Consider the following 24,822-nt stretch of genomic DNA (forward strand, 5'->3'; position numbering starts at 1 on the left):
GCCTGGGACATCATGATCCTCATATTCCTATATATCACTTTCTTTCATTAGAATGTACTAAAACATTTCATTTATTTATTTGGCTGCATCAGGTCTTCTAGTTGCAGGACGTGGAATCTTCCTTGTGGCGCACAGGCTTTAGAGTGTAGGCTAAGCAGTTGCGGCATGCAAGCTTAGTTGCCACCCCTGCCCAGCATGTGGGATCTTATTTCCCCAGCCAGGGATCAAACCTTCATCCCCTCCATTGGAAGGAAGATTTTTAACCACTGGACCACCAGGGAAGTCCCTAAAACATTTTAGACAATTAGATCACCGTAGCAGCATCAAGCTCCATCAAAATGATTTAGCTATTTTTTAATAAGAATTCCTGAGTTTACAACCTAATGTCAATTTGAAAACTGAACAAACAACCAGATCTCAATAGATGTTCGAGAATGTCTCCAGCATGAAACAGGCAATCCAAGATAAGTCAGCAACAATGACTTCAGAGGACACTGAGATAATAGAAAAGATGGGGGTGGGGGGAGTTTTAATTCCAACTATTAGAGATTTGAGACAATATAGCATCCATCAAAAAAGAACAGAATGCTATGGAAAAGGTACAGTCACAGAATAAGTGAAAGTCTAATCAAAAGTTGTGAAGGTAAAAGTTGAGGAACTCTTTAGGCACTCTTTAGGAACTCTTTGTCTGTGTAGAATACACAGACAAAGAGATGGAAAACACAAGTGAAAAGATAAGTAACAGAATCAGCAGAACACACCCAATAGGAATATTAGCAAAAGGAAACAGACAAATAGTGGAGGAAATTATCAAGAGAGTTTTTCATACTAAAAGGCTAGATCTTCAGACTGAAAATACAGAGTGCTTAGCACACTGAATCTCATAGAGTGCTTAGCAACATGAATGCAAAAAGAACCTCACAAAGGTCCACATTCTCCCTGACTGAAATGCCCTTGCTCCCCAGTTCCACCTACCAATGCATTCCTCATCATTTCAGATGAGGTCAAATGCTGCCACCTCCAGGAAGTCCTCTTTGATTTCCTCACCACTTCTCCCAAAGGGTCTCACTTTTCCAAGCCCTAAGGACCCTAATATCTATCTCAAGTTACTTTTTCTGCCATAGTTCCTTGGGCCCTGGATTATAAAATCCTTGAAGACAAGGATTTGTCATTCTTCATTCTTCTTTATGTTTCTTACAAAGACCAGCTCTGTGTCTTTCACATCAGGAGCAGGTAAAAAGAACAATCATGAATTAAAACCAAAAAATCTCCTGTACTCTTAATTCTTCTTCTTGTTAGGATTTTTTTAATTATAAGATAATAAAAATATTGTCATGGCCTCTGTCATACATCAACATGAATCAGCCATAGGTTTGTGTGTGTGTGTGTGTATATATATATATCCCCTTCTTTTGAACCCCTCCTCTCCTCCCTCCTCATCCCACACCTCTAGGTTGTCACAGAGCACCAGTTTGGGGTTCCCTGCATCATACATCAAACTCCCACTGGCTCTCTATTTTACACATGGTCACATATATGTGTCAATGTTACTTTCTCAGATCATCCCACCTCTCCATCCCCCATTGTGCCCAAAAGTAAATTCTTCTTAATGGAAACATCCTGCTTAACCAAGGAGAAAAACTGAAGCCTTACCTTCAAGTTGCTGCATTGTTCTTTGAATACTACTTGCAAATTTCTGGATGTTCATTAAAAATTCATCTCGTATTAACTGAATGCTGTGATATTCTATTGCTTCCCCAGGCATGCTAGGCAGGTCTATATCATAATCAAAAGAGTCTAAGACTTCTCCAGATGTGAGTCCCAGGTTGGCATCCTTGTGCTGACTGAAGGACAAGGCTGGCAAGAAAACCTGAAAAGCCAAGTTTAAGAATCAAATCATTTGTGCCGCATATAGGTTCCACATTTATGCGATATCATACGATAGCTGCCTTTTCTGTCTGATTTGCTTCACTCAGCAGGACAATTTCTAGGTCCATTTCAAGTTGCTGCCTATGGCATTATTTTGTTCTTTTTTATGGCTGAGTACAAATGCCCTTGAAAGCAGAAGAAAAGTCACAGATGTAGAAAACAAACTTACGGTTACCAGGGAGGAATGCAGGGAGCAGGGGAGGGATACATTTAAAAAATGGGAGACTGGGATTGACATACATGCACTGCTATATATAAAATAGATAACTAATAAGGACCTACTACATAGCACAGGGAAATCTGCTCAGAGCTCTGTAGTGAGTTATATGGGGAAAGAATATTAAAAAAAAGAGTGGATATATGTATATATATAACTGAGGCACTTTGCTGTACAGAATCAAATGTAATGTTTTAAGTCAACTGTAACTCAATAAAAAATGTTTTAAAAAGAAACAAATCACACATCATATTCAATAATTCATGCATTTAAGTTGCCTCTGGCTTTGAATGTATTTGTACCCTAATAGAGACAAAACATGGTCCACTGGAAAAAGGAATGGCAAGCCACTTCAGTAGTCTTGCCTTGAGAACTCCATGAATGGTATGAAAAGGCAAAAAGATATGACACTGAAAGATGAACTGCCCGGGTCAGTAGGTGCCCAGTATGCTACTGGAGATCAGTGGAGAAATAACTCCAGAAAGAATGAAGAGACAGAGCCAAATCGAAAACAACACCCAGCTGTGGATGTGACCGGTGATAGAAGTAAAGTTCGATGCTATAAAGAACAATATTGCATAGGAACCTGGAATGTTAGGTCCATGAATCAAGATAAATTAGAAGTGATCAAATAGGAGATGGCAAGAGTGAACATAGACATTTTAGGAATCAGTGAACTAAATGGACTGGAATGGGCAAATTTAATTCAGATGACCATTATTTATACCACTGCCAGCAAGAATCCCTTATAAGAAATGAAATAAGAATCCCTTATAGGAATTCTTATAAGAATCCCTTATAAGAAGTTATAAGTGTAGCCCTTATAATTAACAAAAGGGTCTGAAATGCAGTACTTGGATGCAATCTCAAAAATGACAAAATGATCTCTGTCTGTTTTCAAGGCAAACTATTCAATATCATAGTAATCCGAGTCTATGCCTCAACCAGTAATGCTGAAGAAGATGAGGTTGAATGGTTCTATGAAGACCTACAAGACCTTCTAGAACTAACACCCCCAAAAGATATCCTCTTCATCATAGGGGACTGGAATGCAAATGTAGGAAGTCAAGAGATACCTGGGGTAACAGGCAAATTTGGCTTTGGTACAGAATGAAGCAGCACAAAGACTAATAGAGTTTTGCCGAGAGAACGCACTGCTCATAGCAAACACCCTCTTCCAACAACACAAGAGAAGGCTCTACACATGGACATCCCCAGATGGTTAATACTGAAATCAGATTGATTATATTCTTTGCAGCCAAAGATGGAGAAGCTCTATACAGTCAACAAAAACAAGACCGGGAGCTGACTGTGGCTCAGATCATGAACTCCTTATTGCCAAATTCAGACTTAAATTGAAGAAAGTAGGGGAAATCATTCAGGTATGACCTAAATCAAATCCCTTATGATTATACAATGAAAGTGAGAGACAGATTCAAGGGATTAGATCTGATAGACAGAGTGCCTGAGGAACTATGGACAGAAGTTTGTGATATTGTACAGGAGACAGGAATCAAGACCATCGCTAAGAAAAAGAAATGTAAAAAGGCAAAATGGTTGTCTGAGGGGGCCTTACAAGTAGCTGTGAAAAGAAGAGAAGCAAAAAGCAAAGGAGAAAAGGAAAGATATACCCATCTGAATGCAGAGTCCCAAAGAATAGCAAGGAGAGATAAGAAAGCACTCTTCAGTGATCAGTGCAAAGAAATAGAGGAAAACAATAGAATGGGAAAGACTAGAGATCTCTTCAAGAAAATTAGAGATACCAAGGCAACATTTCATGCAAAGATGGGCACAATAAAGGACAGAAATGGTATGGACCTAACAGAAGCAGAAGATATTAAGAAGAGGTGGCAAAAATACACAGAAGAATTATACAAAAAGATGCTCATGACTCAGATAATCACGATGGTGTGATCACTCACCTAGAGCCAGACATCCTGGAATGTGAAGTCAAGTGGGCCTTAGGAAGCATCACTATGAACAAAGCTAGTGGAGGAATTCCAGTTGAGCTATTTCAAATCCAAAAAGATGATGCTGTGAAAGTGCTGCACTCTACATGTCAGCAAATTCGGAAAACTCAGCAGTGGCCACAGGACTGGAAAAAGCCAGTTTTCATTCCAATCCCAAAGAAGGGCAATGCCAAAGAATGTTCAAACTATCACACAACTGGCACTCATCTCACACGCTAGCAAAGTAATGCTCAAAATTCTCCAAGCCAGGCTTCAGCAGTACGTGAACTTGCAGGTGTTCAAGGTGGATTTAGAAAAGGCAGAGGAACCAGAGATCAAATTGCCAACACTCATTGGATCATAGAAAAGCAAGAGAATTCCAGAAAAACATCTACTTCTGCTTTATTGTCAACACCAAAGCCTTTGACTGTGTGGATCACAACAAACTGTGGAAAATTCTTCAAGAGATGAGCATACCAGACCACCTGACCTGCCTCCTGAGAAATCTGTATGCAGGTCAAGAAACAACAGTTAGAACTGGACATGGAACAACAGACTGGTTCCAAATTGGGAAAGGAGTACATCAAGGCTGCATTATTGTCACCCCACTTATTTAACTTATATGCAGAGTACATCATGAGAAATGCCAGGCTGGATGAAGTGCAAGCTGGAATCAAGATTGCCAGGAGAAATATCAGTAACCTCAGATGCGCAGATGACATCACCCTTATGGCAGAAAGTGAAGAACTAAAGAGCCTCTTGACGAAAGTGAAAGAGAGTGAAAAAGCTGGCTTAAAACTCAACATTCAGAAAACTAAGATCATGGCATCTGGTCCCATCACTTCATGGCAAATAGATGGGGAAACAGTGGAAAAAGTGAGAGAGTATTTTTTCGGGCTCCAAAATCACGAAGCAAGAAAAGACGCTTGCTCCTTGGAAGAAAAGATATGACCAACTTAGACAGAATATTAAAAAGCAGAGACATTACTTTGCCAACAAAGGTCCATCTACTCAAAGCTATTGTTTTTCCAGTATGTGAGAGTTGGACCATAAAGAAAGCTGAGTGCCAAAGAATTGATGCTTTTTAACCGTGGTGTTGAAGAATACTCTTGAGAGTCCCTTGGACTGCGAGGAGATCGAACCAGTCCATCCTAAAGGAGATCAATCCTGAACATTCATTGGAAGGACTGATGCTGACGCTGAAACTCCAATACTTTGGCCACCTGATGTGAAGAACTGACTCATTGGAAAAGACCCTGATGCTTGGAAAGATTGAAGGCAGGAGGAGAAGGGGACGACAGAGAATGAGATGGTTGGATGGCATCACCGACTCAATGGACGTGAGTTTGAGTAAGCTCCGGGAGTTGATGATGGACAAAGCCTGGCATGCTGCAGTCCATGGGGTCACAAAGAGTCAGACACGACTGAGCAACTGAACTGAATTGCGATAGTACAAATAACAGCAACAACATGTCGGTGTCTCCCATATTTTAAAGAATCTTTCTGGTTGATATGTGAAGAATATAGTATAGGGTCATGAGCAGAAGCTGGGAAATCTATCAGGAGGGAACTGCAAGAGTCCCAGCAAAAGAGAACACTGAAGTCTTCCTGGTTACCCTGTCCAGTATTTCTAAAGTCCTATCTTTACCACCTGCCAACATTTCCTAACCCCCTTCCCAGCTTTGCCTTTCTCCTTAACTCCTATCATGGTCTAACATACTGTATATTTTCTCAGTGATCTCACTTAATGTGAACTTTCCTGACTAGGATGTAAGGTCCGTGAGATACAGACCTTGACTATGGTGATCACTGCTATGGGATACAGTAGGTGCTCAATAAAAACTTGCTGGAAGGATTTCCCTGATGGTCCAGTGGTGGAGACTCCACACTCCCAAAGCAGGGGGCTTGGATTCAATCCCTGCTCAGGGAACTAAGGTGCTTTGGCATGGCCAAAAAAAAAGATAGAATAAAAAAATATATATTTGGAATCCCTTGAGTTCTCCCTTGATCTCTAGACATTCATCCTGCCTCACACCTCATCTTGGATGTCTAAAAGGTATCTCAAGCTTAATATGTGCAAAACAGAGTCTGGGTTTTTGTTTTTTCTCCAGATCCTTCCATTCCCCCCATCTCAGTAATGACCCTAATATCCCCCTGGTTGCTCAAACTCAAATCCTAGGAGTCATTCTTGATGCTCCTTTCCTAAACCTCCATATCCAAATCATCAGCAAGTCCTGTTGGCTTCATCCCTAATGTATTCTTGATGCTGTCTGCTTCCCACTCCCTCCCCTGATTGAACTCTGGAGCCTAAACAACTATCATCCAGCATTCAGACGCTTCCATAGCCTGCTATTAGATCTACTGGTCCCTTAAGCTCTTGCCTCTGCAATATGTTATACACACAATGATGAGAAGAAAAATGCAAACCAGATCATTTTATTCATATGCTTCAAACCTACTTTCCTTTCCAGACTTCACTCACTATGCTCCAGCTGCACTGCTCATCCTTCTGTTTGTAGACTAAACAGAGTCTGCTCCCGCCTCAGGACCTTTGCACATGCTGTTTCCTCTGCCCAGGATCCTCTTCCTCCAGACCCTCACTTGTCTGTTGCCTTCACCTCATCCACCTCTCAATTCAGTATCACTGCTTCAGAGGGGGTCTTTCCTGACCACCTCACTCCCACTCTATTACATTTTCCTAATAGGTTATCATTAGTGAATTAGCCTGCTTATGGGCTTTTTTAATTGGTTGTCTAAAAGTCCGATGTCACCTCTCCAGCAAGGTCTCCCTAACCGCCATCCCCTGAACACACACGTACTCACACAGGCCATTTCTATTATGTTGCTGTTGGTGTCTAGTCTCTAAGTCGTGTCTGACTCTCTAACCTCATGGGCTGTAGCCCACCAGGCTCCTCTGTCCGTGGAATTCTCCAGGCAAGAATACTGGAGTGGGTTGCCATGACCTCCTCCAGGGGATCTTCCTGACCCAGGGATCAAGCCCGCATTTCCTGCATTGGCAGGCAGCGTCTACCACTGAGTCACTGAGGAAGCCCTCTCTATCACATTGCTAGGATTTCGTTTCCTCAAGCCAGCCATCACTACCTGAGAGTTTCCTGGTTTTGTGTTGATGTTTGGTGTCTTTCCACTAGTATAAGCCAGAACACAAGGATGTCATCTGTCCTGCTCACAGATCCACCAACAAACCCCATGACAGTGTCTGGAACCTAAGAGTTGCCAACCACCTCTTTATGGAATCAATGAATCAACTGGCCTTACTCTTTTCATTATTTTTTTGGCTGAGCTGCTCGGCTTGTGGGATCTTAGTTCCCTGACTGGGGACTGAACTCACGCCCTTGACAGTCAAAGTGCCAAGTCCTAACCACTGGAATTCCCAGATTTACACCAGGGAATTCCCAGATGGCCTTACTTGTAAAAACTGCTGAGATTCTTTTTTCCACCCATATTTACCTGAGATATAACATCCCTCAGGAAAGCAAGCACATGCGAATTTATAATCCCATACTCCAGCGTTTCGGGCATAATTTCCATAGCTTCCTTCATGTCAGTTGCCTCAGAGATGGTCTCTAGACAGGAACAGATTTGGGGAGTGAGATGAGGAGGGAGGTGGACACAGCTAACATTTCCAAGCGTGTGGGAACCAGCTCCTCTTCCAATAATACAAAGGAATGATCCAGGCACAGATCAGAATAAGTGCTCATTGGGAAACAAACAAATGCTGAGGGGCACACAGTGGTTCAGAGGTTCACACAAGAGGCACCTGAGGGCCACGTGGATGAACTGATCTGGTTGGAGTGTGTACAGCCTGACAAGGAGAGAAACACTTTGGGTTTTCTAGCAACATTTGATGAACTCTTTGCTTGGTCTGTTTCTCCACTCCCAGTAACCCTCCCCAGTTCATCACCAAAGTACCTTTCAAGTCACAGCATTCGGGGGCCGAGGGTGGGGGACCAGCGTTGTTGTTTTTGGTTTTTTAGGCCCCACTGCACAGTTTGTGGGATCTTAGTTCCCCGACCAGGGATTGAACCTGGGCCCCAGCAGTAAGAGCGTCAAGTCCTAACCACTGGATTGCCAGGGAATTCCCAAGTCATGGATTTTTTTTTTTATAATGTAAATTTTTTTAAATTTAAGTTTATTTTAATTGGAGGCTAATTACTTTTGGAAACAGTCTCTTGACCGGGTTTTCTTTTATTTATTCACTTATTTTTGGCTGTGCTGGGTCTTTGTTGCTACACAGGCTTTTCTCTAGCTTCAACGAGCAGGGGGCTGCTCTCTACCTTTGGTGCTTCTTGTTGTGGGGGCTCCTCTTATACGGAGTATGGGCTCTAGGGCATGCAGGTTTCAGTAGTTGAGGCACGTGGGCTCAATACTTGGGGCTCCTGGGCTCTAGAGCACAGGCTCAGGAGTTGTGGCACACAGGCTTAATTGCTCCGCGGCATGTGGGACCTTCCCAGGCCAGGGGTCGAACTCACGCCTCCTGCACTGGCAGAAAGATTCCTTACCACTGAGTCACCATGGAATCGGCCAGGTTTTCTTTGATGCGTATTCGCTCCCACCCTCTCCCTCGACTACACCCCACCCCACCCCACCCCACCAAAAAATTAATCACCACCAATCAGCTCTGTAAACACTTCAAATTGCCCTGGGACAATTCCCTGAGTCTTACTGGGACACACCACAAGCTTCAGTCTGCATGCCTTTCCCTGCATCTGTATAGATGTGCACACTATTCTTTGCCTGATAGGTTTCTATCAAACGCTTCTTTACTGAAATAAATTTATTTTAAAGGGAAATTATGTAAAAGCCAAGTGTGAAAAAGAAAGCTTGACATCAATGAAAGATACCTGTAAAAAAAAAAATATATATATATATATATATATATGATGAGAGTAAATAGTAATAAATTGGGGTAAATTCCATACCCTCTGGCCAAGGCTGATTATTGTTCCTGCTTGTGATTATTGTTAAATAGGGAAGCACTGTGCTGAGATTGGCCCCTCCTCAAACAAGAACTATTTAATGCTAAGCCTCTGCTGGTCATCTTTCCTCCTTGTTATGTTCCCTCTCATTTGGGAAGAGCAAAGTACAGAAACTCAGAACTTAGCAGGAGGTCGTGATCCAAAGGGCCATCAGTGTTCAAAAAAAGAAAAGAAAAGCAACATCGTGTGTGCTGCGTACTTCACTATAGTGTACTGTATAGTGGACAGTCGAACTGTATCTTTATTTCAAGCCCAGGATGTCCAGAAGCAAGCATGAAAAAAAGCATGGGTGATATAGCTGATACAGTACTACCCAAACATCACTGGATCCTTTTTTCAAGAGGATAGATAGGATTGAATCCAGCAAGAAACAAGAACCTGTCCCATCAACGTCAGGTGTGAGTAAAATTCCAGCTTATCCTCCATCTCCTATATTGCTAACGAACCTTCAGCTCTACCATCTCCCAACCCCTCTCCCTCCTCCATCAGTAACTCTTCTTGCCTCTTCACTCAATGCCAGCTCCTGTATGCCAGCTGTAGTACTATACTATTCAAGGTCCTATAAGATTGAATTTTTTTAATTTTTTGTTTGTCTTTTTATGTCTTATTTGTTTGAAAAGTATTATAAACCTATCTCAGCACAGTATTACATAGCTGATCATGTCAGTTGGGTACCTAGGCTAAATTTGTTGGACTCCAGTTCAGCTCAGTTCAGTCGCTCAGTCGTGTCCGACTCTGCGACCCCATGAATCGCAGCACGCCAGGCCTCCCTGTCCATCACCATCTCCCGGAGTTCACTCAAACTCATGTCCATTGAGTCAGTGATGCCATCCAGGCATCTCATCCTTGGTCGTCCCCTTCTCCTCCTGCCCCCAATCCCTCCCAGCATCAGAGTCTTTTCCAATGAGTCAACTCTTTGCATGAGGTGGCCAAAGTACTGGAGTTTCAGCTTTAGCATCATTCCTTCCAAAGAAATATCAAGGCTGATCTCCTTCAGAATGGACTGGTTGGATCTCCTTGCAGTCCAAGGGACTCTCAAGAGTCTTCTCCAACACCACAGTTCAAAAGCAGATGTGTATAACGGACTTTTGGACTCAGAGGGAGAGGGAGAGGGTGGGATGATTTGGGAGAATGGGAATTCTAACATGTATACTATCATGTAAGAATTGAATCGCCAGTCCGTGTCTGACGTAGGGTGCAGCATGCTTGGGGCTGGTGCATGGGGATGACCCAGAGAGATGTTGTGGGGAGGGAGGTGGGAGGGGGGGTCATGTTTGGGAACGCATGTAAGAATTAAAGATTTTAAAATTAAAAAAAAATAAAGAAAAAATAAATAAAAATTTAAAAAAAAAGAAAAAAAAGAAAGAGAAATTACTTAGCTTAAAAAAAAAAAAAAACCAAAAGCATCAATTCTTCGGTGCTCAGCCTTCTTCACAGTCCAACTCTCACATCCATACATGACCACCGGAAAAACCATAGCCTTGACTAGACAGACCTTAGTCGGCAAAGTAATGTCTCTGCTTTTGAATATGCTATCTAGGTTGGTCATAACTTCTCTTCCAAGGAGTAAGCGTCTTTCAATTTCATGGCTGCAGTCACCATCTGCAGTGATTTTGGAGCCCCAAAAAATAAAGTCTGACACTGTTTCCACTGTTTCCCCATCTATTTCCCATGAAGTGATGGGACCGGATGCCATGATCTTAGTTTTCTGAATGTTGAGCATTAAGCCAACTTTTTCACTCTCCACTTTCACTTTCATCAAGAAGCTTTTTAGCTCCTCTTCACTTTCTACCATAAGGGTGGTGTCATCTGCATATCTGAGGTTATTGATGCTTCCTGACCTGCATACAGATTTCTCAAGAGGCAGGTCAGGTGGTCTGGTATTCCCATCTCTTTCAGAATTTTCCACAGTCTATTGTGATCCACACAGTCAAAGGCTTTGGCATAGTCAATAAAGCAGAAATAGATGTTTTTCTGGAACTCTCTTGCTTTTTCCAGGATCCAGCGGATGTTGGCAATTTGATCTCCGGTTCCTCTGCCTTTTCTAAAACCAGCTTGAACATCAGGAAGTTCACGGTTCACATATTGCTGAAGCCTGGCTTGGAGAATTTTGAGCATTACTTTACTAGCATTGGCACCCCACTCCAGTACTCTTGCCTGGAAAATCCCATGGACGGAGGAGCCTGGTAGGCTGCAGTCCACGGTGTCACTGAGGGTCGGACACGACTGAGCGACTTCATTTTCACTTTTCACTTTCATGCATTGGAGAAGGAAATGGCAACCCACTCCAGTGTTCTTGCCTGGAGAATTCCAGGGATGGGGGAGCCTGGTGGGCTGCCATCTATGGGGTCGCACAGAGTCAGACACGACTGAAGTGACTTAGCAGTTACTAGCATGTGAGATGAGTGCACTTGTGTGGTAGTTTGAGCATTCTTTGGCATTGCCTTTCTTTGGGATTGGAATGAAAACTGACCTTTTCCAGTCCTGTGGCCACTGCTGAGTTTTCCAAATTTGCTGGCATATTGAGTGCACCACTTTCACAGCATCATCTTTCAGGATTTGAAATAGCTCAACTGGAATTCCATCACCTCCACTAGCTTTGTTCATAGTGATGCTTTCTAAGGCCCACTTGACTTCGCATTCCAGGATGTCTGGCTCTAGATGAGTGATCACACCATTGTGATTATCTGGGTCATGAAGATCTTTTTTGTACAGTTCTTCTGTGTATTCTTGCCACCTCTTCTTAATATCTTCTGCTTCTGTTAGGTCCATACCATTTCTGTCCTTTATCGAGCCCATCTTTGCATGAAATGTTGCCTTGGTATCTCTAATTTTCTTGAAAAGATCTCTAATCTTTCCCATTCTGTTGTTTTCCTCTATATTTGCATTGATCGCTGAAGAAGGCTTTCTTATCTCTTCTTGCTATTCTCTGGAACTCTGCATTCAGATGCTTATATCTTTCCTTTTCTCCTTTGCTTTTCGCCTCTCTTCTTTTCACAGCTATTTGTAAGGCCTCCCCAGACAGCCATTTTGCTTTTTTGCATTTCTTTTCCATGGGGATGGTCTTGATCCCTGTCTCCTGTACAGTGTCACAAACCTCATTCCATAGTTCATCAGGCACTCTATCTACCAGATCTAGTCCCTTAAATCTATTTCTCACTTCCACTGTATAATCATAAGGGATTCGATTTAGGTTATACCTGAATGGTCTAGCAGTTTTCCCTACTTTCTTCAATTTAAGTCTGAATTTGGTAATAAGGAGTTCATGATCTGAGCCACAGTCAGCTCCCGGTCTTGTTTTTGTTGACTGTATAGAGCTTCTCCATCTTTGGTTGCAAAGAATATAATCAATCTGATTTCGGTGTTGACCATCTGGGGATGTCCACGTGTAGAGTCTTGTCTTGTGTTGTTGGAAGAGGGTGTTTGCTATGACCAGCGCATTTTCTTGGCAAAACTCTATTAGTCTTTGCCCTGCTTCATTCCGCATTCCAAGGCCAAATTTGCCTGTTACTCCAGGTGTTTCCTGACTTCCTACTTTTGCATTCCAGTCCCCTATAATGAAAAGGACATCTTTTTTGGGTGTTAGTTCTAAAAGGTCTTGTAGGTCTTCATGGAACCATTCAACTTCAGCTTCTTCAGCATTCCTGGTTGGGGCATAGACTTGGATTACTGTGATATTGAATGGTTTGCCTTGGAAACGAACAGAGATCATTCTGTCGTTTTTGAGATTGCATCCAAGTACTGCATTTCAGACTCTTTTGTTGACCATGATGGCTACTCCATTTCTTCTGAGGGATTCCTGCCCACAGTAGTAGATATAATGGTCATCTGAGTTAAATTCACCCATCCAGTCCATTTTAGTTCGCTGATTCCTAGAATGTCGACGTTCACTCTTGCCATCTCTTGTTTGACCACCTCCAATTTGCCTTGATTCGTGGACCTGACATTCCAGGTTCCTATGCAGTATTGCTCTTTACAGCATCGGAACTTTCTTCTATCACCAGTCACATCCACAACTGGGTATTGTTTTTGCTTTGGCTCCATCCCTTCATTCTTTCTGGAGTTATTTCTCCACTGATCTCTAGTAGCATATTGGGCACCTACTGACCTGGGGAGTTCCTCTTTCAGTATCCTATCATTTTGCCTTTTCATACTGTTCATGGGGTTCTCAAGGCAAGAATACTGAAGTGGTTTGCCATTCCCTTCTCCAGTGGACCACATTCTGTCAGACCTCTCCACCATGACCCGCCCGTCTTGGGTTGCCCCGTGCGCATGGCTTAGTTTCATTGAGTTAGACAAGGCTGTGGTCCTAGTGTGATTAGATTGACTAGTTTTCTGTGAGTATGGTTTCAGTGTGTCTGCCCTCTGATGCCCTTTTGCAACACCTACCATCTTACTTAGGTTTCTCTTACCTTGGCGTGGGGTATCTCTTCACGGCTGCTCCAGCAAAGCGCAGCTGCTGCTCCTTACATTGGACAAGGGGTATCTCCTCACCACCGCCCTTCCTGACCTTCAACATGAGATAGCTCCTCTAGGCCCTCCTGCGCCCGCTTGTTGGACTTAACGAACAAATTGGTCTTACGAACATGCTCTTGGAATAGAACTCGTTTGTACATAGGGGACTTACTGTACAACCTTATGTGTGTGTCTGTTCAGACACCTTATTGAACATAATTGCTGATTCACTAACATTGGACTCACGGCCAACAGCATCATCACTCACGTGTGAACAAAGCTTACATCACACACGAGTTTTCTCCATCAGGCACATCCCAGCCTTCCTACACTCTGAGTACTAGCCAGTGCTTCAGCACCCCACCTTGGAGACATTTTAAACAGTGAAATCATGCCAAAGCCCCACAAAAACTAAAAAACCCTGGCACTAAATAGATCACGATAAAGACATTCATCTATAGTGTTTGATGCAATAAGAAGGCAGAGCATGGCCTTGCCTGACCTCAGCTGGGTCCATGCATGCTAGTGACTCAAATTTTCCCCACTCCATACATGTCCTTCAAAGACAATGAAACCACTGAAAGTACTGATTTAGGGTTACAAAAATTTTGAGCGAGTTGGTAAATTTATAAATAAAGAATCTGTGAATAATGAGGATTGACTGTACTGATAAAAAGCTATCTTCTCAAGAACATGTAAAAATTAAAAGTCTCAGACATACACACATGTACTTGCACGCACACCCACACTCACACACACTCCCACTGGAAACATACCTTTTGTATTTCTGAGAAAAAACAAAACATTCTGGTCCAGAAACTCCTCAGGAACAGGAGTACAAAGCACCTGGAGATACGTCTTTTCCACCATTTGCTTAACAGTTTTCTGAAACATAGGGACCAAAAAAGTCACCCTGAGATATACCCATGCACCCAAATCACCTAACATTTGTGTATACCTGAGCTCTCTCTCCATGCACTGGCTGAACTTACTTCCCAGTGGACCACAGACATGAGCTAAAATTCATCCAGGGGGACTTCCCTGATGGTCCAGTGGCTAAGACTCCATGCTCCCAATGCAGGGGGCCCAAGTTCAATCCCTGGTCAGGAAACTCAAGCCCACATGCTGCAACTAAGACCTGGAGCAGCCAAATAAAAAAATAACTTTAAAAAATAAAATAAAATTCACTCAGATGCTGAACTCTAAGCCTGACTCTTCCACCAACTGGCCACTGCAGCTACACTTGAATAAACTGAATTGAGCAGTATCCTAATCAAGCTTCTCTGGACTACAAATTGCAACAAACCAGTCTTGAATTCAGGTTTTTTGCAGGGAGGCATATTCGTGGGGCAACTGAGAGTAATTTCAATTAGCACAGCTCAGGCCAAATGACTCCATCCTAACTCTCCCTGGGGCTTGTGCAGTGAAGGGCTAACCCAGCAGACCTGGGTTGTCCAAACCCTACACATTCCAAAGGTGCTCAAGACTAGCCCTGGCACTTCCCTGGTGGTCCAGTGCTTAAGACTTCACCTTCCAATGCGGTTGGTGTTAGGTTGAGCCCTGATTGGAGAGCTAAGATCCCACATGCCTTGCAGCCAGATAACCAAAACATAAAACAGAAGCAATACTGTAACAAATTCAATAGACTTTAAAAATGGTTGACATAAAAAAAGAAAACAATCTTTAAAAAAAGGAAATGGCTAGCCCTGAACCAGTTCCCAGGTGATGACCTTTAAGTTTTGGAACATCCTGGCTGATATGAGCATCTCTGTAGACCTGGGCCCTTATGTTATGCTGGAGAGTTTACACTAAAAATGTGATTTACGGTGAACTGATTTTGTTTGCCTGGGGAACTGGGTCATACTGCCTCAGTTTGACCTCTGCAAAGTAGAATGGGCTGCTGAATAACTGTGCGGACTTCATGCAGACATGACTGATCCCCACTAAAAACCCTGGACACCAAGGCTTGGGTGAACTCCTCTGATTGGCACAACCTCCTATGTGTTGTCTCACACTGGGAACTTCCCTGGTGGTCCAGTGTCTACGACTCCATACTCCCAACTCAGGAGGGCCAAGGTTCAATCCCTGATCAGGGAACTAGATCTCACGTGCCACAACTAAAGATCCCATGTGCCACAGCTAAGACCTGGCACAGACAAATAAAGTATAATGTTTTTTTAAAAGAAGAATGAATGCTGCCCTGGCAGCCCCATTTGGAAAGGACAACTCGTTCTTTCTTACACCTGGACTCTGCCCCGTATGCCTTGTTCTCTGTTCACTCTAATCTGCATCCTTTCACTGAAATAAACTATAACCATGAGTACAAACTGAACTGAACTGATGAGTACAAAAGATTTTCTGGGTCCTGTGAGTCATTCTGGCAGATCATTTAATCTGAAGAGGACCTCGGGGACCCCCAACACAGGATTCCATCATCTCTAGTCCAACACAGGATGTTCCTTAACATTTTTCGTTTTTTCTTTTCTGGCCACACTGTGTGGCATGTGGGGTCTTAGTTCCCCAATTAGGGATCGAACCTGAGATCCCTGCATTGGAAGCACAGAGTCTTAACCCCTGGACCATCAGGGAAATCCAACAGGACACATTTCTTGTATGAACTGTGTCAGTTACCCAGACTCATCCGAGGACATGAAATTCCCATTACCCTACCCAGGAGGAGAAAGAGCCACACGTACTTTGACGGGGAGGTTCTCTATACTCTTGAGGTCCATCTCTTCCTCCTCAAGGCTCATGGGAGGACGATGTATAGAATACCTTCTCAGCTGCAGATTCTTAGCTGCAAAACATGATGCAATGCACAAGATGAAAAACTTGGAAAACGAGGTTTCTGGTCACCTAGACCAGACCTGCATCTCGGACGTTAGTATATTTCACTCAGTGGGCGTGCTGTGAAAAAGCTGGGTGTTGGGCCCTGCTGGTAGTTCAGTAGTAAAGAATCTGCCTGCCAACGCAGGAGACACAGGTTCGATTCCTGATCCAGGAAGACCCCACAAGCCACGGAGCAACAAAGCCTGTGCTCCGTAACTACTGAACCTGTGCCACAGAGCCTAGGAGCCACAGTTACTAAGCCTAAGAGAGCCACAGCCACTGAAGCTAGTGCGCCCTAGTGCCTGTCTTCACAAGAGAAGGCACTGCAGGGAGAAGCCTGGTCACCACCACTAGAGAGTAACCCCCTCTACTAAATAAAAGAATAAAACTATGTTTTAAAAATTAGTTGGATGTACATTTTTTACAAATGAATCCTACTGTAGCCTTGGCTCACATTATACTTGGGAGAATTGTGTTGTGCTTTTGATGGTCCTCAGTTGGAATTTTAATTTGCGTGTGAGAGTGTACAAGCTTGTTTCAGCTACAGTGTCCAATGAGTGACTTCTCTGAGATTCTTACTTAGAGATGGGGCTTTATCCTTAGGATGAGATTATAGTTAACATGTTAGCATCTACTCCTTTTTCACTATAAAACTTAAAACTGGTGGGGGATGGAAAGAAAACTAAATACAATCAATGTATGTCTCCCAAGTCTACTGTTATTGATGGGATCTGAAAATCTCACAGCCTACCAGTCACAACCCTGAGTTTCTGAAGAAGCCCACAGAGAAGGGAGAGCTTTCTCAAACTGCTTGGCTCTTCCTCCAAAAGGCACTGGACAAAGTCCAGACTTTGGAACAAATCAACATGTGTGGTGTGAACCCTCTCTGCAGAGGGTTTTCTCATCCATAAAACGGGACAATAATATCGATTGGGGTGAGATTTGGGAGGATTAGACTACAGGTTGGCTGAGTGTTGAGCATGCTGGCTAGCAGAGGAAGCAGTCTACAGCTGGGAGAACTAGCATTATCAGAGCAAGAGCAACAGCCCACAGACAAAAATACACCATCGAGGGGCTTCCCCGGTGATCCAGCCAGTGGATAAGACTCCATGCTTCCACTGCAGGGGGTAAGGGTTCAATCCCTGGTCGGGGAACTAAGATTCTACATGCCATGCAATGCAGCCAAAGAAGAAGATTAAAAAAAAAAAAAAAAAAAACCGCTGCCAAGTGCACTCAATGCCACAGAGCTATATGCTTAGAAGTGGACAAAATGCTGTTTCATGTTGCATGTTTTACCACGATAAAAAGAAAAGAAAAAATACACTTGGAAGGAATATTAATTTGCTTTGCCGGAGACTGTCCTAACCCTTCTCTCCAAGCAGCCTCCTCCCTCCCAATTCTTTCCCGATCACGGATTTATTGGTAATAAAGCAGGAGGCCATCAGTAAACATGACTGTCTCTCACGACCACCATCTGTCTTATCAAAATTCAACCCACACAAATCTTAGTAAGAATGGAGGGCCTGTATTTCTAAACTTGTATTCCTCTCCTCTAACACCCCCAATTTTCACTAGAGAGGGGGTTATGTTTTGGTTAAAAATAAATTGTTCTGAAAAAATTAAGATGACAACAGGAAACACTGCACATCACCCCAATCCTTTTTCTCCCGATTTTATTTTTAATTTTTAAGGGTTTTTTTTTTAATGATTTTTTTCCTTTTGACTGTGGTGGGCCTTTGTTGCTACCGCTTTCTCTAGCTGCAGTGAGCAGGGGCTACCCCTCAGTGTGCAGGCTTCTCATTGGGGTGGCTTCTCTTGTTGAGGAGCACAGACTCTAGACTGTGGGCTTAGCAGTCGTGGCACACAGGCTTAGTTGCTCCACAGCATGTGGAATCTTCCTGGGCCAGAGATCAAATCCACATTCCCTACACTGCAAGGCGGATTCTTAAACACTGGACCACCGGCGAAGCCCAAGATGTTTTCTTTTTTAATATTTATTTGCATGTATTTGTTTGGCTGCACTTGGCCTCAGCTGTGGCATGCGGGATCCTCAATCTTCATAAAATGTCGTGCAGGCACTTCAGTTGCAGCATGTGGGATCTAGTTCCTTGACCAGGGATCAAACTCAGGCCCCCTGCATTGGAAGCTCAGAGTTGTAGCCACTGGACAACCAGGGAAGTCCTTCCCCTCTGACTTTCAAACACTCAGTATCTTGGTAAAGTACCCCGTCTAACTTCCGCTATTGTAAGGAAAGGTGAGTTACAGGAGAAATGGGGAGGAAATGGGTTGTTGGGCTCTGCTGGCAACGTGATGATCTGGGGCAGGATTTCAATTTAGGCTCTACCAGCACTTGGGGCTGGGTCCTCCAGTGTCAAGGGAGCACAGTCCTGCCCACACCTTGACCTTGAACTTTTAGCCCCCAGAGCTGGGAAAGAAGGCTGTGGTGTTGTTCTAAGCGATCCAGTCTGTGGTCCTTAGTTACGGCAGCCCCGGGTAACTAATAATGAACCTATTAACACCCAGCACGTTCTCCTTGTATAAAACTTCTTACTAAGTCTCAGCTTCACATAAGTAAAAAGCAGAGTCTGATTTTAGTCTGGGCAAGTCTACCCCTCCCTCCGGGTGAATGCCCCCCAGTGCCCCTCACTCCCAATTCCATACCTGATGCTCTATCTATCGACTCCACTTTTTGAAACTCGGTCTCTTCTTCGTCTTCTTCCTCTTCAGACAAGCCAGGAATGTCATCATCTTTACAGCCACATAAAGCGAAAGAAGAAAAATAAAACGGAATTGTTTCACCGTGCCAGCCCCGGGGAATCACCACTCTCCTTGGTGCTGAGAGTTGGACTGTGGCCCTGGGAGAGTCTGTTGAAGGCCACAGAATCTCTTGAAGCCCATAGCCTATTATGGCCTGTTGAAGGAGGTCACCAAGAGGAGGGACCACTGCTCAACCCGAGTGCTGTCCTCAGGCATTCAGGAGCTGTTCACCCCTGCCCTGTCCTGGGGATGCCCACCCTGGGAGCCACTTCAAGGATGCACCTGGATAGATCAGCTGTGGTGGGAACCTCAAGGTGCTGTGGGTGCCTGAACCCCGGGAAGGGCTCTCTATAAACTCTTACGTGCTGGTGAGCAGGCAGTAAACTCATCCAGCCACGCCCAAGACCACCACCTACTGATCAGAGTGGCTGCATCTTTCTCTGGTCTCTCCTTGCCCTCCGTGTATGGGGGCGGTTTGCAAACCAACACACAGTCCCATAGAAATATCCCAGTTACTGGAGACAACCTTAAAGGACACAAAAGGAAGACCTGTGCAAATTCTCCAGGAGAGGAGAGTTACATAGGATAATCACATTGTTACAAGCAGCCCAAAAGAAATATAAGTGACCAACACGCACCCAAAAAGAGACTCAACCCCACTAATTTATCACACAAATGTACGTTAGAATGAGGACCTGCATCCAATCCCCTTTCATCTAGGGGACTGGTCAAAATTTTCATGATAATACTCAGTGTTGGCGAGGATGTTGGCAAACAGGCACCCCATCACTGTAGCTGGGTGTGGACTGGCAGGGCCTTTCTGGAGAGCAGTGTGGCAGGACCCGTTCAAACCACAAATTCACACACCCACCACACTTCCAGTTCTACTTTTAAAAGTCTCTCCCATAATATAAAGAAAGTGTACAAAGTGTACAAAAGGACACATTGTGTCATTGTGTGTAAAATAAAACACTGTGGCAGGATAAATGTTCATTCATTAGGGAACAGGTAAATAAAATATGGTACGACTCTAAAGTTACATAGATCTATAGTTACGGACAAAATTCTCCAAGATATCTTTGAGGGAGGACAAGTCACAAAATACTATATATAGTATGACCTTATATATGATTTTAGGAGCTCTCTCTAGACATGTTGGGAGAAGGCAGTGGCACCCCACTCCAGTACTCTTGCCTGGAAAATCCCATGGACGGAGGAGCCTGGTAGGCTGCAGTCCATGGGGTCGCTGAGGGTCGGACACGACTGAGCGACTTCACTTTCACTTTTCACTTTCATGCATTGGAGAAGGAAATGGCAACCCACTCCAGTGTTCTTGCCTGGAGAATCCCAGGGACAGGGGAGCCTGGTGGGCTGCCGTCTATGGGGTCACACAGAGTCGGACACAACTGAAGTGACTTACCAGCAGCAGCAGCTATACATGTTATCATTGCTCCAGGGGATCTTCCCAACCCAGGGATCGGACCCAGGTCTCCTGAATTTCAGGCTGATTCTTTACCAGCTGAGCCACTAGGGAAGCCCAAGAATACTGGAGTGGGTAGCCTATCCCTTCTCCAGCAGATCTTCACGACCCAGGAATTGAACCGGGGTCTCCTGTATGGCAGGTGGATTCTCTACCAGCTGAGCTACCAAGGAAGCCTTACCATTATATAGATATCATTATATATAAAGATAAAGATGATAATGATATTGAATATAGATAGATAAATTGATTTCAGAAAAGATCTGGCGGGATGTACAGCAAACTACCAATAATGGTTACCTATAGGAATGGGACGGAGAAGGCACTGGAGACCCACTCCGGTACTCTTGCCTGGAAAATCCCATGGATGGAGGGGCCTGGTGGGCTGCAGTCCAGGGGGTCGCTAGGAGTTGGACACGACTGAGCAACTTCACTTTCCCTTTTCACTTTCAAGCACTGGAGAAGGAAATGGCAACCCACTCCAGTGTTCTTGCCTGGAGAATCCCAGGGACGGGGGAGCCTGGTGGGCTGCTGTCTCTGGGGTCGCACAGAGTCGGACAGGACTGAAGTGACTGAGCAGCAGCATAGGAATGGGATGCACTTCCCAGGTGGCTCAGTGGCAAAGAATCCACCTGCCAAACAGGACATGTGGGTCTGATCCCTGGACTGGGAGATCCCCCGGAGAAGAAAATGGCAACCCACTCCAGTATTCTTACCTAGGAAATGCCATGGACAGAGGGGCCTGGCGGGCTACAGTCCATAGAGTGGCAAAGAGTCGGACACGACTAAGCAACTAAACAGCGACAACATAGGAACGGGAGCAGGGCCTAGGGGTGAGTGAGGGCTTATCTTGTACTTTCTATGTTTCTAAGTTCTACGTTATGTGAATTTTTAAGGGAATATCTTCCAGTAATACTTGCTGGAAATATTCACTACTTAATACTGTGCAACTTTTAGATTACTGCATAACTTTGCAATTTCTAAAAATTACTGTGTAAAAATGCAAGCAAGTTATTAAGTGATCTGGACAGTATGATTTCATTTTGTTATTTCAAGAAACAACACAAGTTTAGCTATTAGAACAGCATCTTGAACTAGACGCTGCTGGTCTAGACACCCCTCTTTCCTCACGACCAGCATCTATTTGTCTCCATCCAAACAATTTTTAACTAAGAGCAGAGAGTTTTGACTCCATAAAGCAGTGGTCACTAACCTTTTTAGCACCAGGGACTGGTTTCATAGAAGACAATTTTTTCCACAGATGTGGTGAGGGGGCTGGTTATGGGATGATTCAAGCAAGTTACGTTTATTTTGCAGTCACTGATCTGACAGGGGGCAGAGCTCAGGCAGCCATGTGAGTGATGGGGAACGGCTGTAAATACAGATGAAGATTCATTCACTACCTCGCTGCTCACATCCTGTTGTGCAGCCTGGTCCCTAACAGGCTCAGGCGTTGAGGACCACTGCCATAAAGGATCCAATAAAACTGTCCAAGGGTCTTTGTGAGCCTACAGGCTTAATGAGCAGAAGGGGAGTGATAGTGTGAGACGTGAGCTGAGGAGAGGTCCTCTCTCCCCACCTCTGCCCAGGACCCAACATCCAATACCATCCTGGTATCTCCAGGAGCAGTAACTTTGAGTTTCCAGGAACAGCATCCTCAGCAGGGAATATATTTGCATTCTCAACATGTGATGACAAGGAGAAGATGCAGAAAAGGAGAGAAGAATGCAGGGGCAGGGGCAGGGGTTGTAAAGACAGACCAGAAACAGACATAGCTCTTGGGGGATTTCCGAGCACCCTTTGCAGGGGGACCCTCTGAAGTGAGTAAAATCTCCTTCTGCATAGAAGAGGGACATCCTGCCAGGAGGCAATGGGCTAAACATGTGTGAGTATATACAGCACAACAGACAGCCACCGAACTATGAACAGAAGCCTTCAGAGGTCACAAGAAGTCCAAGTTGCGTAAGTCACATCCATTTCTTAGGATCTTGGGATATACATATATATATACATATTTTTAAGGATATGTATATACATAATACTTAAAATTTATGCTTATATATATATTAACTACACAAACTCAACGTTACTGAACTTTGTGGTACATGTGAAATAGTCAATCCTGTTCATTTATCTTTGTATCCACAATTTCACTTAGTGATAATGAAAAAGTCTAAATTCTAGGTCCTAGTTTTTTTTTTTTCTAGGTCCTATTATAATGAAACATCCAGATCCAAAGGTCTGCCAGGGAAGAAGGGGGCGGATAATAAGTTAGATTCCAAATGTTATGAGTCATCTCTCTGGGTGTCATTTACAATTCATTATTATTGTTTATTTGTGGGCTTGCATTTTTCTACAGTGAGTATGTGTATTATTTTGTGTGAAGAGGGTATACTTAAAATATATGAATGTGACTACTACCTTTCAAGTAACTAAAAAGTTCTGTGTGACTCTGCCTTCCCACCCAGTGGAAGGCCCTGTAGGGGATCCAGAAAGTCTCCTGAAGATGTGACATTAGCACAGAAGGCTGACATTGATGTTAATGAGACGTGTGTGTGCTGCTAAGTCACTTCAGTCGTGTCCAACTCTTTGTGACTCCATGGACGGTAGCCCACCAGGCTCCTCTGTCCATGGGATTCTCCAGGCAAGAATACCAGAGTGGGCTGCCATTTCCTTCTCCAGAGGATCTTCCCAACCCAGGGATCAAACCTGCATCTCTCGAGGCTCCTGCTTTGCAGACAGATTCTTTGCCACTGAGTCGCCCGGGAAGCCCTTGGTTAATGAGACACAGCACACAAACCCAGGCCATGACAACTGCACTGATGCCAATACTCCTGCTGGGAGAAAACCTGCGTGTTTCTCAGTCTCCTTCCCCAACAAGCACCTCTCTAAGTGTCCCCTGCCCTCTGTCTTGTCTCCCCCTGTCCCCACCCCTAAGCCCTCTCCATGTCCCTGGGCCGGAACAGCCTCCTCTGTGGAGAGTTCTGGGCATCAGTCACTGTTGCTGTCTTTATTTGAAATGCTCGATTGTTCAACATAAACGTTTACATCTGCTGTAATGTTTTAACACCTTGTTTCGATGTTACTTTACAAGTGCTGGGCGGGAGCCTAGAAAGATAGGAAGGGGTGCTCTTCTCCACCAAGGTGGACCTTGTCATCATCTGGCAGAGTGAGCGTGACGTGTCCCTCTCAGCCCCTGGGCCACTTCTCCATCCATCTACTGCATGCCGTTGGACAGTGACTCATATTTTTCTGAATCTTTATTATGTGATCTGTGGGGATGAGTTCGTTGACCTTCTATGTGCCATGGCTTGCCCATCTGTAAAATGGGATAATACACCCATTGGACATGAGCTTGACTAAACTCCGGGGAGTTGGTGATGGACAGGGAGGCCTGGCGTTCTGCAGTCCATGGGGTCGCAGAGTCGGACATGACTGAGGGACTGAACTGAATACACCTACCGTTAATAGTTGATTTACGAGTTTGGGGGCTTCCCAGGTGGCCCTAGTGGTAAACAACGCTCCTGCCAATCAATGCAGGAGACACAAGAGACGCGGGGGCAATCCCTGGGTCGGGAAGATCTCCTGGAGGAGGGCACTGGCAACCCACTCCGGTATTCTTGCCTGAAGAATACCATGAACAGAGGAGCCTGGTGGGCTACAGTTCATGGGGTCGCAAAGAGTCTGGGCGCGACTGAAGCGACTTAGCACGCACACATATGTGTTAGGAACTGTACCTGGTACTGATGCAGTGATGTGTTTGCTGTGATTACTTATCTAAGTGGGCTTGTCCGGTTCACCTAGTGCCTGGACTGTGCCTGGACAGGGTGGGCAGCAATAAGCATTTGCGGACTGTCTGGGAGGCCAAAAGTGGCGGGTGGGCGGGGATCTGCCTTCCTAGCCGGAATGGTGGGAACGAACAGGGCCGAAGGGGGCACGGCGGGAAGGCGGCCGAGGGGCTCACCGATCTCCACCTCCACCTCCTCGGGCACCACCTTGCGGTAGAAGAAGAGAGTCGAGGCGCCCTCCTCGTCGCTGGTCTGGTTGAGGAAGTGCAGGATGAGTTCTTCGGCCTTGCCGTCGTTGCGGTTTAGCAGCTCCTCGAAGAGCTGAGGGTCTGTGATGCCGAAGGCGTTATACACGCGGTCGCGCATCCACAGCACTCGCAGGTCGTCCATGGCGCGGCAGGACTGAACACAGCTCAGCGCT

General features: G+C 44.6%; 1 protein-coding gene across 1 annotated transcript in view; it reads right to left on the reverse strand.

The window, feature by feature from the left end:
• The window catches only part of DNAH10 (dynein axonemal heavy chain 10), a 166,163-nt gene extending 141,341 nt beyond the window's left edge, over positions 1 to 24,822 (reverse strand). Inside the window, exons 1-6 of the mRNA XM_069557673.1 lie at positions 24,578 to 24,822; positions 19,038 to 19,124; positions 16,244 to 16,344; positions 14,324 to 14,432; positions 7,564 to 7,679; positions 1,654 to 1,870 (exon numbers count right to left, since the gene is read on the reverse strand). Coding sequence (XP_069413774.1) covers positions 1,654 to 1,870; positions 7,564 to 7,679; positions 14,324 to 14,432; positions 16,244 to 16,344; positions 19,038 to 19,124; positions 24,578 to 24,791 — 844 coding nt within the window. The 5' untranslated portion in view covers positions 24,792 to 24,822. The remainder of the gene's footprint in view (positions 1 to 1,653; positions 1,871 to 7,563; positions 7,680 to 14,323; positions 14,433 to 16,243; positions 16,345 to 19,037; positions 19,125 to 24,577) is intronic.

This window comes from Ovis canadensis, chromosome 17, assembly GCF_042477335.2.
Source record: "Ovis canadensis isolate MfBH-ARS-UI-01 breed Bighorn chromosome 17, ARS-UI_OviCan_v2, whole genome shotgun sequence".
NCBI classification, from domain to species: domain Eukaryota; kingdom Metazoa; phylum Chordata; class Mammalia; order Artiodactyla; family Bovidae; genus Ovis; species Ovis canadensis.